Here is a 15,788-nt window from a genome sequence, read left to right on the forward strand (position 1 = left end):
TAAGAGAAAAGTAATTTTGAACTAACATGTTTTATGCCAAATTTCAAACTGGAACTAATGTAAAAGCCTGGATTATATGCCCTAAAATTGTGTGTGTGTGTGTGTGTGTGGGGGGGGGTTATAATAAGAATACTATGAATTAAAGCATTAGGGCTTATAATAAGAGTACACACATAATTTTAATTCTAGAAACACAAATGAATTTGTTTAATTCATATTTGTATGTGGATTAATTTTTTAGTGTAGTAGAGTTTAAAGTATGTTAGGAACCAAAATATCTTTGATTTTAATGTAATTGGTTATGGTATATTCTGAAGTTGTAGAATGCGTCTGAGTGGTTTTTTGCTAGGTTGAACAAGTATTTAGTGACCCTTAGATGGCAGTAGAGTACTGATCCTGAGTATTTTTTCTTTTTATGCACAGGAGAGGGATGCCTATCTCCCTCTAGCTGAGAGTGCCAGCAAGATGTACTTTATTATCTCTGACTTGTCCAAAATTAATAACATGTACCGTTTTAGTTTGGCTGCTTTCCTACGACTTTTCCAAAGGGCTTTGCAAAGCAAGCAGGTATGTCCTGGTTTTTTTGCAGCTGTGAATGCTGGAGAGGGATCAATATGCTTGTGGTTTTTAAAAATTCGTAAGTGCTCTAGATGTCTTTAAAGAATAACATAACATTAATATGGACATTATACATTATACATTCCAAATATATGTATTTACTTTCAGTATATAGGAGTCATATCCTTGTTGCAACACTCAAAATTAAGTAACATCCATTCTTCTTTGAGTAATGTCTTTGTGGGTGCTCCACTTCAGATGCGCCTGCCCCCTGTGCCTTTGATCAGAGATTTTCGGTAGCTGTTCCTGTTGGGCCTGGGCATGTGCCCCACACATCCTTGTGCTTCCTGCTGAGGCTATATGGGGCTGTGTGGGCAAACTGCCCCAAGTTCCTTTTCAGCCAGCTTTGCCCTGAGATGGAGTCTACTTGTTATCTGTAATATTTAGCAATTAGTTAACTAACTATATGCTAACTAATTATCTTTTAATAGTTATAGTTGTTGGAACCGTTCCCTTTTTTTCCTTTTCCTTTTTCCTCTCTCTCTCTTACCTAATTATAATCTATGAAAATACATATATTTTCATAGATAGTAATTTTTAAGCACTTTCCTCTTCTAAGGGTCTTTTTCATTATTTTGCTCAGTAATGCTGGGCCTCCCCGGGATTCAAGAGATGCCTTTCCTGCCATGAAGCTATTCTGATTAGTGACAGGCATTCCCAGTGCCTCCACTGTTTGAGTGATATTCATATCTCCCAAATCTGTACTTCCTTCAAAAGTAGATCCCGTAAAAATAGGAATATCAAGTTTAAACTCCTGATGATAGAGTAAGTTCTATAACCAGAGATGGAGGGACCCCCTCACCCCCCCGGGGCATAGACTTCCCAGTACCTCCAGTGCCCCATCCACATCAAGATCTGAGTCACCAGAGACTGTTAGAGGGATAGGCAGTACTGCAGCACTGGATACATCTATGGTACTGAAGTCCTCAGCATAGGTAGCCTCGACATCTGCACCAATGCACAAGAAGGCTATTGAGACCTCAAGTTCCAAGGGGAGTTCCTTGCAGGCGCAGAGTGCCTGCTGACTTAGGATGCCAGTTGAACATTTCACCCCATTGACAGGATCTTTCTAGGGCTCCAAGTATGTTTCCTTGATGGCTCTCAGGAATAGAAATATCCTGTTTATCAGAGGTACAACACATTGTATTAAATAACAGAAAAGAATCTATAAGAAATACTTACCTCCAGAAATGAAAACAATATTATCTTTGATGTAACTATCATCAGATTTCGCCAACTCGCTCTCTTCTTCTTAAGATATTGAATTACCAGTTAGAAAACATCCAGTCTTTCTATGAATTCCATTAAGGTTCACTTAATAGCAATAACAGCTTTGCACACACCCCTAGAGGGTTTTTCACTCTTTGCTCACCCAACTATAGCAAGATTCCTAAGAGGTTTTTCAAATATCTCCCCACAAATCAGAGATCCTACTTCTAGCTGGGACCTGAACCTAGTCCTTAATTGCCTTGTGAAACATCCTTTTGAGCCATTAGCTATGTGTTTTCTATTAGATTTATCATTTGAAGACAGCCTTCCTGGTAGCTATCACTTCTTCTCCCTGAAGGGTTGGAGAATTGGGGACTTTAATGGCAGTACCAACATTTAAGTTATTCACCAGACAGAAAGTGTCACTATGGACTCATCCAAGATTTTTACTTAAAGTGTCCTTAGAATTTCATATTAATCAAACTATTCATCTCCTGTGTTTTTCCCCAAACTGCATCAGATTAGTCAAGGAGCCATATTCCATACCCTAGATGTCAGGAGGGCATTAGCCTTCTATCTAGATAGGACCAAACAATTTAGAAGATCTCCTAGATTATTTGCATCCATTGCTGACAGAAACAAGGGTTCAGTAATTTCAAAATAGAGGTTATCAAAGTGGATCTCTGGTTGTGTTAAGATCTGTTACAACAGTATTCATGTTCAGCCTCCCTTGAGAGTGATAGCACATTCCACAGGAGCACTATCTACATCTGTGGCCATATTAAAGGATGTACCAATTGCAGACGTTTGTGGAGCGGCAACTTTCTCTGTTCATACTTTCTCTAATCATTATGCCCTGGTGCCTGGGGAAAGATCAGATGCTGATGTAGGCAATGCAATTCTTCTGTATTGGACTCTGCTCTGAACGTCCCCTCTCTTTAGTGGGGTGCTGCTTGGGAGTCACCTGAAGGAGCGGTAACTCACCTTTTGCAGTGACGGGAATTTTTTCAGATGGGTGTCTCTGTGGGTGCTCCACTACCTGTCCTCCTTCCCCTCTGTTTCGGAGCCTCCCCTGTGGGACTTTGCAGTGGAGAAGGAACAGAGGTTCTAAAAGTGTTCACCGACACAGCCCCATGTAGCCTTGGCCTGGGCCACAAGGATGTGTGAGGCATATGTACGGGCTGAATGGGTACTGCTACCAGAAATCTCTGATCAAAAGCATAGGGCACAGGTACACCTGAAGGGGACATATTTTTGAAGAACTCTAGTTACTGCACCACCTAAGTAACCTCTTTTTTTTTGTAGTTTAGGCTCTTTGGCTAAGATTACAGTACATATGAAAATGCAAGGTTGACTATAGGGAATCTTGAGGTTTTATTTATTTAAATATAGGCTCTTCAGTGATTAGCTAATCTGTGAATAAAGCAAATTCTTCCAGTAAGGGACAGAATAAGGGAAGGAGCAAAGGCTTGGGGTTCTAAAAGTTTCAGTAGTTTAGTAAGAGGAAATGGAACCTTTCACTAGTTTGAATACAACTAGTATGACCAAAACATAGTTCCTGTCCCCACAAGCCCATTCTCTCCCCCCTTTATCATGGTGGATAATACAGTCTCCCTGTTGCTCAGGCCCGTAATCTTGGATTCATCTTCAAATCAGCCTTCTCATTAACCCCACAGATTAATGCTGTGACTAAACGTTGCCACTTCTTCCTGAACCAAATTTCCAAGATCTGACCTTTTCTCTCTGCCCTCTTCCCACCCCTTCAAGGCCATTCAAAATGCTGCTGCTAAGATCATTTTGCTGGCTCATTACTCTGACTATATAAAGACCCCTCCCTGCAATCCTCCACTGGCCCCACCTCTTTCCATAACATCAAACACTTAACTTCTTGTATTTATTTTCAAAACCTTTCACAATTTAGCACCATACTACCTATCAACCCTAATATCCTATTGTAAAGTTGATTACCTGCTTTTCTACTACTCTGACAATCGTCTTCAAGCTTTCTCCTGTGTTACCCTATAGATGTGGGAAAACTTCCCATCAAGTCAATTTGTAAAGCCACATTATCCTTCTTCGAGTCCTTCCTCATAATGCTTACAGTACACGGCAACCTGATAATGGCTAAGCATGTGCAAATTGTGCTTACTGCTGCTGATTAGCCAAAAACCGTACAGATACTATTATTTTTATTACACCCCGATCTCCTCAACCCTCATCCTGACACCCTTGTTTGTTTCATCCTCCTGCTATGTTTTGTCTTTTAGATAGTAAATGCTTTGGGGGCTAGATGTTTTGTATAATGCGTGGTACAGTGTGGCCCAACCTGGGTTGAGTGTCTAGATGCAACTGCAATTTAAATGTATAATAATAATATAATAATAATTAATAAGTCAGCAGTGAGGGCAAGCTATCAGCATATGAAGGCTATTGGAGACCAAGGATTTAATGAGAATGGAGAATTAACTATTCTTTCATTCTTAGATGTGGTTCCTTCAAGGCCGGTTTAAAACATGGGTGGGGCAATGTGGAGAAACTTGTGCTATTGCTTCCTGCAATGTGCCTGGTCTGTGGTTTAGAGAAACAGTCTCCTGGGTTGCCGGTTTAGTCTATTTTTCTTGGTGTAGTATCTGAGTAGAGCAGTGGGAAGTGTAATAGTTTATGTGCAAATCGTTGCAGGTTCAGATCCCCTGGAATTTGTCACAGATGTTTTGAATATTCAGCCTATTTTCCATGACTAAAGCCAGAATGTTCATATCTGAGTATTTAAATTTATACCTATAAATCTGTGTTTTGGGACATTAAATACAGTCATTGGGGGCTGCAAGTGAGCTCAGTAGGAAATCTGAGTGCTCAGCAACTCTGAAAATTAGGCCACTTATTTAGGTGTCTGACTTTAAACACATGGGCTGGATCCTCAGCCCTAAGTGCCCATTGTGCACTCTAGGTATTTGCACATACATACATAAATGCATGTTTTTGTCCAGCTGAACTTTTCATGTTCAAACTAATTTTTTTTAGGATTCAGAAAATACTGAAGAAAGAATTATGTCTCTTATCAGCTCATTAAAACACATGGTGTATGAATATGTCTGTCGCTGCTTGTTTAAGGTAAGATGCATTTTCTTTGATCTTTTCTGTACTAAATGTGAAACTATAGTCTCACAGCAACCATAACTTGGCCTGCTTCACATATGCAGTATTTTGATTCACTGTATATACTATAATACTAAATTCTGAGTATGTATGAGTAATGGGTGCATTAGCTTTTGTGAGCTGGCTTTGTATCATGTAATTGTTCTTCAGCAGGGTAATACACCAAAACAGAGCAGCATTGTGGCTGCTTTAGGAGAAAAAATGACCTCTGTGCCCCATCAGCAACCTAGTATATGTGCTGTCGCTCTTTTAACCCTATGCAGAGATCATGGGGTTCTTTCAGTGCTGAGGCTGCACTAGCCTCTGCAGAACTGCAGCAGAGGATACAAGTTTGTCCCCATCAAACATATTGTTCTTGTTTAGGAAGTGGCAGAAATGGCTTTGGCTCTCCATCCTTCTTGAATCTTTTTTGTTTTTATATGTGTATGCTTGTACAGTGCCCTGCACAATAGGTCCCTGATCCCTAATTGGAACCTTTTCACTCTTCAGCACTACCACAGTAATATCAACAATAACAATAATACATACACAATTAAAAAACACACACACACACAAAATTCACTGGCTTGAATTTTATTCTTAACAGTACTTCATAGTGTGGTTTAGAATCAACAATTTAATATTAATAGTTATAAATATTTAGTTTTTTTTAAAAGCACCCTGATGATTAGATTCAGCAATAAAATGTAGAAATACATTTGGAAATGTAGTTGCAACCTAAGGTTCTTCTACTGCACACAGGAAAGATAAAGTGGTTGAGTTACTTGAGCATCCTTATACACTTTTTTGTATATGTGCAGTGTTGTTTTTTTTTATTTAGCTTGAATAGTATTTTTCCTCTGTTGTTGTAGATCATTAAAGGAATATTTGCTTAGTACCCAAGGCATGTTTACAATTAGACTGTAACACTTATTTTATAAAATTAATACTGTTGTGTAAATGGGATTATGCATGTGTATATATACCCAATAAGGTGTGAATAGGGAATTAGAAAGCACATTAGTCTTTAAGTGTTGAGCTGCATTTTTCAAGATTTAGCATATGGACCTTTGTTAGAATGAAGCCAGCTCTTTATTTTAATGAAAGCTCTTCTGGGTTATCAGCAATCAACATAGTATTAAACCACAAGCCAGAGCGTGCCTCACTGATAATTTTTGCTGTTGTGTCAATTGACAGCAATATGACACCACTGGACTGTCTAAGAATAGAGAGAAAGTAGGATTTTATATGTTAGTATGCTAGACACAGTGGACTGAAAAGGAAGTGAAGAGACACTGAAAAATCATTGACCTTTTTTGTAACAGCAGACTTTTTAATATATATATATATATTTTTAATGGACTAACCAATCTGACAATTTGAACATGGTGAAGTGTTTTAACCTAACTGATGGATTGGTGTATTGATTATTGATTAATCTCTTAAATTACAGTAGTCGATAAGGGTTCAGTCTCCTGAGTGGCTACAGCATCAGGAAGATTATTACCAATATTATTAGAATGAGAGACTTGAGGATCACACGGGAAACACTTGCAGTTTATCACCAGTCCATTGATTAACAAATCCACTAAACAGATGAACAATCCCACAAGCCCTGAAATACAACAGCAGATAGAGCAATAGTACAAAATGTTCAGCCCTCACTCAAATCTCCTGCTCGGGAACCCCAATGTGTCAGTCATTATCTTCCTCATCATCATCACCAATGGTTGTCACGCTGGTGTCTCCCAAGGCATGCAATCTGGAATACACTTTTATAATTTGTTATGCTGATGCCCACTGAGGTTCATACATATTTATGAAAATTTCAATCCCTTTTCCTTATCTATACTTCCACACCCCACTAATTTTGGGGTGCCCTGTTTTTCAAAGGTTAACTTGTTAGTTCCTCTTATACTCGATAACATTTATGTCACTCAGTCACAATAACAACTCGTGGTAAATACATTGCTGACTCTCTATGTCTGCAATAATCCCAAACGTATTTTAAATGGAATTAAATGGTATATTACAGTATATATTTCCTAAATATCAGTATTAACATATCTATTGTAACTGTTTCATCTTGTGACATAGACTCATTCATTGGTTAGCTACTCGTGACAGCATATCTTGAGGCCTGAGGCCTTGTTTGCCTCAGATAAATATCTTACAGGCCTGTGGCCTGTGTAGGCCCTGTGCTACAGCATTAATCGATATTCATATTTTTCCTCTATATCCCAAATATACCTGATATATCTTATTTTGGTGTTTTTGTGTGTTATGATTTAAATACCCACATATTTTGTTTATAAATACCTAATGCTCCAGAGCAGGCTTGCCTAATAATCTGTATAAGAAAGCCAATGTTTCTCTATAAATCACATATAATATTAGTTAACACAACTAATCTAAAGTAAAATTAAATTGTCCTGTTTATTAGAATCATAGATGTTGGAGATGAAAATGACCCCTTAGGTCTCATGCCCCATCTTCTTTCCTATAGTACACTTAGATTGTTTTTCCTGTGGTAAATTTTTTAGTATTTGATCCAAACTTTGTTGAAATGTCCTAGCAATGCATCTTTTATCAGTTCTCTTGGGAAACTATTCTAATCAGTAATAGATCTCATTGTTAGGCAGTTTTTCCTGTTATTTAGCCTACATTTTCAAAGTCTTAATTTTATCTGGTTATCTAATTGCTCTTCTGTTCACTACCTTCAATATGTCAATATATTTCTGAGATTTACAGAATTGAATGCCATACTCCAGAACTGTATAGAGACAGGAATATTAACTATCTCCTTAGCAACATATTGCTACATAATTATATTCATCTTTTGTTGTCTTATTGAATCACAGCTCTTATGTAATTTGCTGCCCAATATCATCCCCAGGGTTTTCTGTCCATATTTAAGTTCTCTAGTTTCCTTTTATTTTTCTGCGCCCTTTTTCCCCCACTTCCCAAGAGTAAAATACCCGTTGTTGGTGGCTGGGTCAAAAGACTCCACAGATGTTTGTCCTCTGCTCTTGCTGTTTTTCCTATATGCCACAATTAACTTTCTTGTTTCTTCCATGTTATCACAGGTATTGTTTCAGTTGGGATGCTTTTGACTCTTTGTACCGTATATGACTGCTTTCTTGTGTTCACTTATAAGTTCACCTGCTGCTCAAAGTCCATGTACTAATTTCCAGTCAGAAAGGACATCAGTTTACATTTGATTTGAATGTAACTCTCCTAGTCTTCATTCCTGAAAAAGTTTTATGCAACTTCTGCCTCAGGTGACCTTGATTCTTTTGAAATTAGTTTGATATCCAGTTAAGTTATTTTTTGAATTGAGTCTCATTGTTGGCTCTTGTCAGCGTCAACAGTTTAAACTCTTTTTCTTAGAGCTTTCTTGGGAGGTCCATCAAAACTCTCCTGTTTCTCTTATTTATTTCCACCAAGTCATAGGCCTTTATGTCTGCCCCCACACCTCATCTTCAGCACTAGGCTCACTGCCTCATCTGTTTGCCGAGCCACCAAGCTTTCAAATAAAGAACCAGAGGCACACATAGAAACTAGTAATTGTTATTGGTGTTCTTATCCCAGTTGAGTGTGGAACACTGTTGTTACTTACTTTTGTCTCTATCTCATTTAGCTATAGACTTTTGCAGTTATTAAGGAGAAGCTCAGCAAATCATTAATCAAACTTTTTTTCTCATGTGCACTTCTCAACCACTTTCCAGCCTGAAAACATACATTCTATAAAATACAATTTGAAAGGATAGAATATTTGTAAAATAGCACAGCAAATGACATTCAGTTTTACTTTATCCTGGAATAATTAAAAACCATGCCACAATTTTGTTTTTATGTTGTTAATCATCCCACACTTTTGTATGTGCATAGTTTATCTTCTTTTTGAAAAATTTTCACCTTGAGTTCAGCAAAATGGTACTCTGTAGAAGATAAATGGTTGTTTAGGAACATAACCTCAAGATATCAGAATGAATCATTATCATTTACTTTTGTTGTGAGATCACTGATGTTACCACATCTGACCCTTTGGTTTGCCAGGGTTTATGGATGAATTTAAAATGCTGTATGTTAGCATTAAATGTGAATTTACTGGAAAAACTGGGATTTATATGGTGGTTTGGTGTAGAAATGAACTAGTTCATGAGTTGGTTTCCAGCTGAACTATGGCATTGCCTGATGTTTTAATGTCTAAACTGTTCTATATGAAATGATTTCTATGTAAAGGATGTTTTCAATAAAAAAAAAGCAGTTGCATACTGGGAAATTAAATGAGTCAGACATTCTTTGCATTATTTAGTTTTGACTTTTAAAAAATGAACACATACTACATATACATTATTAAAAATAGGCACACTCAAATAGTATGGACCTGAGACAGGCTGGAATGCAGGTGTACATTCTTTGATCTAAACCACAAGAAGCCTGTTCTCATCCCCTCATAGGAAATGATCCATATGGGCCCCTGATAGACACCAAAAACAGAGAAGGGATTTCTTATAAGAGGAGAGATTACAGAAACTGGACCAGTTGGTGACACCTGTATTTTAGACCTTGTCACCCTAATGAGATTTGTCCCCTCTCTTTTGGGTAAAATGGTTTGATGCAATGGCCAGGTCCTCTGGGCACAGATTCACTCCAGACCACTCCAGTGGTTCATGCTCTGAGAGTCAACCTGGAACAAAGATGTGAATTTATCCTTGTGTTGGCAGCAAAGGACAGGAAGGACAGTAACATGAAAGACTTCACACCATAACCAACACAAGCCTTAGATTTCTTACAGGCAGGATTGATGAGGGATTATCCTGCTGTTCTTCTTCGAATATATGTTCCCACGGATACTCCACTAGAGGATTTGAGCGTGCCTGTGCACTCTCAACCGAAGACTGCAAAGTAGTATTTGGGGGCCTGTGCCTGTGCAGAATGGTGCCTTGTGCTCTGAAAGAGAGTATGTAGGGAGGCACCACTCTGTTCCTTCTCAGCCACCTGCAGCTTGAGATGGATAGTTCTACTGCCTGCTGTTTTCAGCTTTCTGTCGTAACTTGTGAATGACTGTTTTATTTATTTGGTTTAGTTGTTTGTCTTTTTGCATTATTTATTTTCATAATACCTTTTATTTCACTTTATTTTTTGTGGGTCAAAGAAAGGGGGCAGCTCCTCTTTTTCTCCAAGTTTTTGTGTTGGAGCATAATTGTTATGCTTAAAACCCAAGGGTTTAAGACGTGTGAGACTTGCCGCAGGTCCTTTTCCCAAGCCAAATGAAAGGTCTTTCTGGGTTTTTAGGGCAGACCCAAGAACAACAGAGAGGTTAGACTTAAGCTCATACTAATGAGTATGCCCTAGCTCCTGAGGTGTCTGCTTGCCCTCCTCCCCTGTACATCGGCCTTTATGGCACAGACACCCTTGGTCACTGTTGCTGCTTTTTCTGCAACCCCAGACAATAAAACTTCAAAAGAGAGGAAACATGCCTCCTGCAGCAGGGAAGTGAAGAAGAGAGGCAGGTCATCATATAAGACCCACTCTTGGGAGACCTCTCAGCTCTGTAAGGATATAGTAGAGTCTCCTACTGAGTCTGGTACCATAGCATCACTACCGAGGAAGCTGTTCTGCTCGGAGGTGCCTACACAAGAGCAGCTACCACAGTGGCACCTTCTGATCCCTTACGGCACCGTGAGACACTGACAGGACTGTCATTCATGCCCCAGTACTGGTATCTTGCAGTGCCTCTGAAAGGGGACATGCCCCTTCAGTCATCTCAGTACCACAATAGCTTCCATCTCACCACCCTAACTCTAAGTTCGGGTGAAGAATATCAGAGCCTTCCAGCTCTTTCCAGGTTCCTTTCTTCAGAGAATCTCATTATTTCTGATGAACCTGAATCTCCAATTATGGGAGGATCTACCAGCTTCACCTCCACAAATACAGCTACAAAAGCAGCATGTTGCGACTGGTTTATAACTCCAGCCTTTGGTACTGATTAGAACATCAGAGGATGTTCTAATTCAGGGGAAGACTCCTCTGACTCAGAAATCGTTACAGGGATCCATCCTGGTACCATTCTAGCTTATCCCTCGTATCCCCTTTCATAAAGTTGCTCCTGGGGAACCTACCAGACATCATAGATCCAGAGATTATGATTATCATTGGGGTCCCTTCCCTTATACACCTCCTCAGTGAGGTTACAGGGATCCATGGACCCACTTTGGCAACCAGCTCCATCGGATGCCTAAGAGAAAGCATTGGTAACCACAAGTACTGTACCAACGATCGGCTCCTACAGACTATCCTACAATAAAGTGCACATTGGCACCACACACCTCGGTACACACACTTCTCGGGTACTGGAAGATATACAAGAGGAACAGGAGTCTCAGAGGAGTTCTTTCCTCCATCTGGAAAGTCCTGTTCATTTCCAGACAAGGTTGTAATGCCATCCCCACCCTTCTAGGTAGATGAAAAGTCTAGCATTCCCCCTTCAAGTCCCACTTGAGGAGGTGCAAGAGTTCAAACATTCCCTGGTTGATATCATGATCACCAGTCCCCAAGGAAAGGTTGCCCTGCCTATCAATGAGGCACTCTTTATCTCCCACACATGCCCTGAGACAAACACCTGCCACAATTCCATCAACCTGTAAGTGTGTAAGTAAGAAATACTACATCCCACACAAAGGAATAGGGTAATTTTTCTCCCACTCGAATCCCAACTCTCTTGTGATGGAGGCTATGAATAAGAGGAACCATCAAATTCAATCTCCATCAGATAAGGAATCTAATTGGCTGGCCTAGATGGGAAGGAAGAGCTATTCATCAGCCACTTTCCAATTCCACATTACCAACTACCAGACCTTGATGTCAAAATATGATTTTAATACAAACACCTGTTTTTGAAAATCTCAACTTAGATATCTGCACCCTTTATCCCATTGAGTTACTGCTGGAAGTTCTACCTCCTGCATCAGCAGAGCACATTATTTCAAACATTTCAAATTTTTATTGTTTCTGAAATAATTTGTGTTTTTTGGTTAAAATGCCATCCCTCTCTTCCTGCAAAATTTGGGTGTATTCAGATCTGGAGTTGTGGTTTGAGTCCATCTCTAGTTACACTATATATCACCCCAAGATAGTTATCTGAGTGATGCTCCATGTCACCAGTTACTTGAAACTAAAAATGTTGCTGCTGTACTGATCAGGATAGGTGCTTAGAGACTGTGGTTCTGTTAGCTAGCTTTACTCAGAAGTAAAATTAGAAAAGCATGGCGGTGATGTCTAACAAATGTATTTATCCATTTATCTTGCTCTTATTTCAGGCTGATCAACTAATGTTTGCTTTGCATTTTGTAAGAGGAATGCACCCTGAACTTTTCCAAGATAATGTAAGTACTGTAAAAAAAACCAAAGGTTGGAAATATAGGCCATCACTGGAGAGATTGTGGAAAAGTAAATTTTAAACAGGGGTTTTAAGGAGAAGGCAGCTGCTTGGCTTCCAGAATCAAGATGGACATGTGGGAGTGTAGAGAGAACGGAAGAAAGTTCAGTGTGTTTGTTAGAGAAGGCTCTGACGGGAAAGTGATCAGAATTAGCATGCAGATCCCAACTAGGAGAGTGGTAGAAAACAACAGACAAGACGTAGGGTGATGATGAGGACGAGAAGTTTGAATGTGATGTGTAAATATATGTTGAGAAGGTTAAGGGATTGAAAGAAGTGAGATGGCCTCTGCAGCAGGAGAGAAAGATGAATTTTTGTCAGACGTATTCACCCACGAAAGCTTATGCTCCAATACATCTGTCTATAAGGTGTTGCTTTTTACAGATCCAGACTAACACGGCTACCCCTCTGATACTTGATTAATTGAGTACTTGTTTGTGAGACAAATTTATTGATGGAAATCAAAGTGGAAGATATGTTTTGTGTTTAGCTCTGAAAGTTACATCTCTTTTGCTAGTGAGTTCTATAGTAGTATAGGTCTTGCTACTGTCTCTGCCTCTTGTGCTCATGAGTCTTCCCTTACTGGTCAACAATTTTGTGGTTCAAGAGGAACACACCTACTGTGGGAGTGGGGCACGGTTGTAGAGGAATAAATGGTCCCTCTTAGTCTTTGTATACTGATGCTTGCTGCATCTGGTTTATATGCATTTCTATATTATTACTTTATCATGTTTACATAAATATTTTACATATTTTTCAGTTTTGGGAGCAGGAGTCCTTTATTCATATTTTGTGCAGTAGCAGTATATTTATAATGTATATGCCTTTTTATGTTTGAATGGTTAATAAATAATTTGCTTCTAATTTGCTAAGTCACTGGCTGTAAAGAATCTTGGGAGAGATGGAATGGCATCAATATTTAACTGGTTGGATGGATCCATAGAACGCTCTGCTATGTTGTTGATACTGTTGACTTTTGATTGTGTAATGTCACAAACAAAAGCCAAGTGGATGTGTGGATTGACCTACTTCAAGTCGGAGAAATGCTATTTTCCTTAAATAAGAAAAACCTCTATTATCGTTTTTATATATATTTTAAATTATAGTAAATTAACCCCTGGCCATATAATCATAGATATTAGTGATGTAAAATACTTACACTATTAAGTTATTTGGTCTACCCCTTTTCTCCTCTACCTGAAGTATTGTGCCCAGCAAAAAAAGAATTAAAAAAATTATCCAGCCTAGGCTACAGTGACCCAAAGTACTCATCTTGGATGACTGTACTACTGTCTAATAGATCTCATCGTCAAGAAGTTTTATTTACTTTTTGCTTTCTTAATTTAGTCAGAGTATTCTGTTATATCACAGTGTATGACAGTAAATAATCCCTCTTTCTTTGGTGATTATACCTTTCACATATGGCAAAACGGTAATAGGAAGCAGATCAGATCAGGGTCTATCTAGTCTAGTACTAGCTGCTTCAGAGGAAAATGCAAGAACCCAAAAGCAAGTAGTTGGGGCAAGATTTTCAAAGGTAATTAGGTTCCTAAAGATGTAGACAGGTGCCTAGTGGGATTTACAAAATTCCTTAACAGGTTAGGCGCTTAACTCCCATTGATTTAAACACATCTTTAGGCACCTAAATACCTTTGAAAATAGGTTCCTTATTGAAAAAACTACTCACAGGAAAACTTTCAGTTGGCTTATGTACTGAAGCATGATAACTCTTAGGAGGCTTTTTTGTTATAGATGTTGTTTTTGTTTTTTAGTCCATGCTGTTGTAATTCTTGATGATCATATTATTCATAGAAATCTCTAATGCCTGTTTGAATCCTACTAAGTTCTTGGCTTTAGTGTATATCATGCTCCCTACATCTATACTTTGCTTAGTCAAGTTACGTGTGTTTAGCTTCTTTTATCTTTTCTCATAAATCCATGCCTCCAACCCCTTATTTGGGATTTATGTCAGCAGGAGTTGGGTGACTCCTTAGGCCCCTTTATTACTATTCTCAGATCACCCTCTACTTTATCTGTAACTATTATATTGTGTGCTTTAAGATATCCCTATGCCTTGTCTAAGGTTTTTTTTTTTTCCCTTCATAGGAATGGGATACTTTTACAGGTGTGATCATTGGAGACATGTTAAGAAAATCGGTAAGATTTATTTATTTGTTTATTCTGAAATAAGGAATGCGTTGCTAGAATCCTAAAAGATTATTCTCAAATGTATTGTATGTTTGTTATTTACTGTACTTATATGTATAGTATGAACAAAGTAGCTCTTTTCTAGCAATAGAAATATTTAAAAATATGTTAACATAGTAAGTAATTTTTTTACTTTTGATAAAGTTGTATCATTTTTCCTTGTGTGACTGCAGTACTGTTCCCAAATGTAAATTTAACTATATTTAAATGCAGTAAATCCACCCTCTCTAAAATAGAGAATTCTAGATTCTGACCTCTCCCCAGCACAAAATATTGTGGATGCACCTCTCTTCTTAAAAGCATCAGAGACAATCAGACATGTCCACATTGCTCTGAGACTTTGACAACCCTTCCTCCCAACCTTAGATTTTCTGTCTCTAGAGGAAACTGAACACTCCCACCTTATCCATTACTGCCCTTGGTTTGGGAGCCACCTTTTAGAGCAGAATGAGCAGTAGAGGACGATTTTTTTTGTGCGGAGAAGAGGAATTATGCTCTTGGTTTTATGCCCCTCACTCCCAGCATGTTGGAGCCAGCCAAAAGGAATAGATTAAGGACCAAGTGGTACTACATCTCCCTTTTGGGAGCCACAGAAGGGAAACTCTGCCATTATTGCTCACAGTCTGCAGAACAGCCTTCCAAGGGGAGCAGTGGAGAAAAAAAAACAACTAAATGGCTTCAAGACTGAGCTTGATAAGTTCATGGAGGAGATGGTATGAAGAGACTGCCTACTAAGGCATGTAGCTGATCTGTGACTGCTGGCAGCAAATATCTCCAATGGCCGGTGATGGGACACTAGATGGGGGCGGGGGCTCTGAGTTACTACAGAGAATTCTTTCCCAGGTGTCTTGCTTCTGGGTCATGTACCTTCTCAGGGTCTTACTGATTGCCATATTTCGTGTCGGGAAGGAATTTTGCCCAGGTCACATTAATAAGAGACCTTGGGGGGTAAGGGTAGGGGGCGGGGGCGTTCACCTTCCTCTGCAGCATGGGGCACAGGGTCATTTGCAGGTTTAAACTAGTGTGTAGGGCAGATTCTCTGTAACTTGAAGTCTTTAAATCATGTTTTGAGGATTTCAGTAACTCAGCCAGGGATTGTGGGTCTATTACAGCACTGGGTGGGCGAGGTTCTGTATCTGCAATGTGCAGGAGGTCAGACTAGATGTTCATGATC

The 15,788-nt window shown here is 39.0% G+C and overlaps 1 protein-coding gene across 5 annotated transcripts in view; it reads left to right on the forward strand.

Annotated features, from left to right (window-relative positions):
* The window catches only part of DYNC2H1 (dynein cytoplasmic 2 heavy chain 1), a 359,230-nt gene that overhangs the window by 165,268 nt on the left and 178,174 nt on the right, over positions 1–15,788 (forward strand). For 4 of the 5 annotated variants that reach the window (XR_005601157.1, XM_039546469.1, XM_039546537.1 and 1 more), the window contains exons 69-72: positions 424–567; positions 4,849–4,938; positions 12,288–12,353; positions 14,513–14,563. Coding sequence is in view for 3 of the 5 variants with exons in the window: in XM_039546469.1 (XP_039402403.1) it covers positions 424–567; positions 4,849–4,938; positions 12,288–12,353; positions 14,513–14,563 (351 nt within the window). In the remaining 2 variants the exon portion in view is untranslated. Of the gene's footprint in view, positions 1–423; positions 568–4,848; positions 4,939–12,287; positions 12,354–14,512; positions 14,564–15,788 lie in introns of those variants that run through there. The other variant, XR_005601173.1, reaches the window with a different exon arrangement.

Source organism: Mauremys reevesii, linkage group 1 (assembly GCF_016161935.1).
Source record: "Mauremys reevesii isolate NIE-2019 linkage group 1, ASM1616193v1, whole genome shotgun sequence".
Classification (NCBI taxonomy): domain Eukaryota; kingdom Metazoa; phylum Chordata; order Testudines; family Geoemydidae; genus Mauremys; species Mauremys reevesii.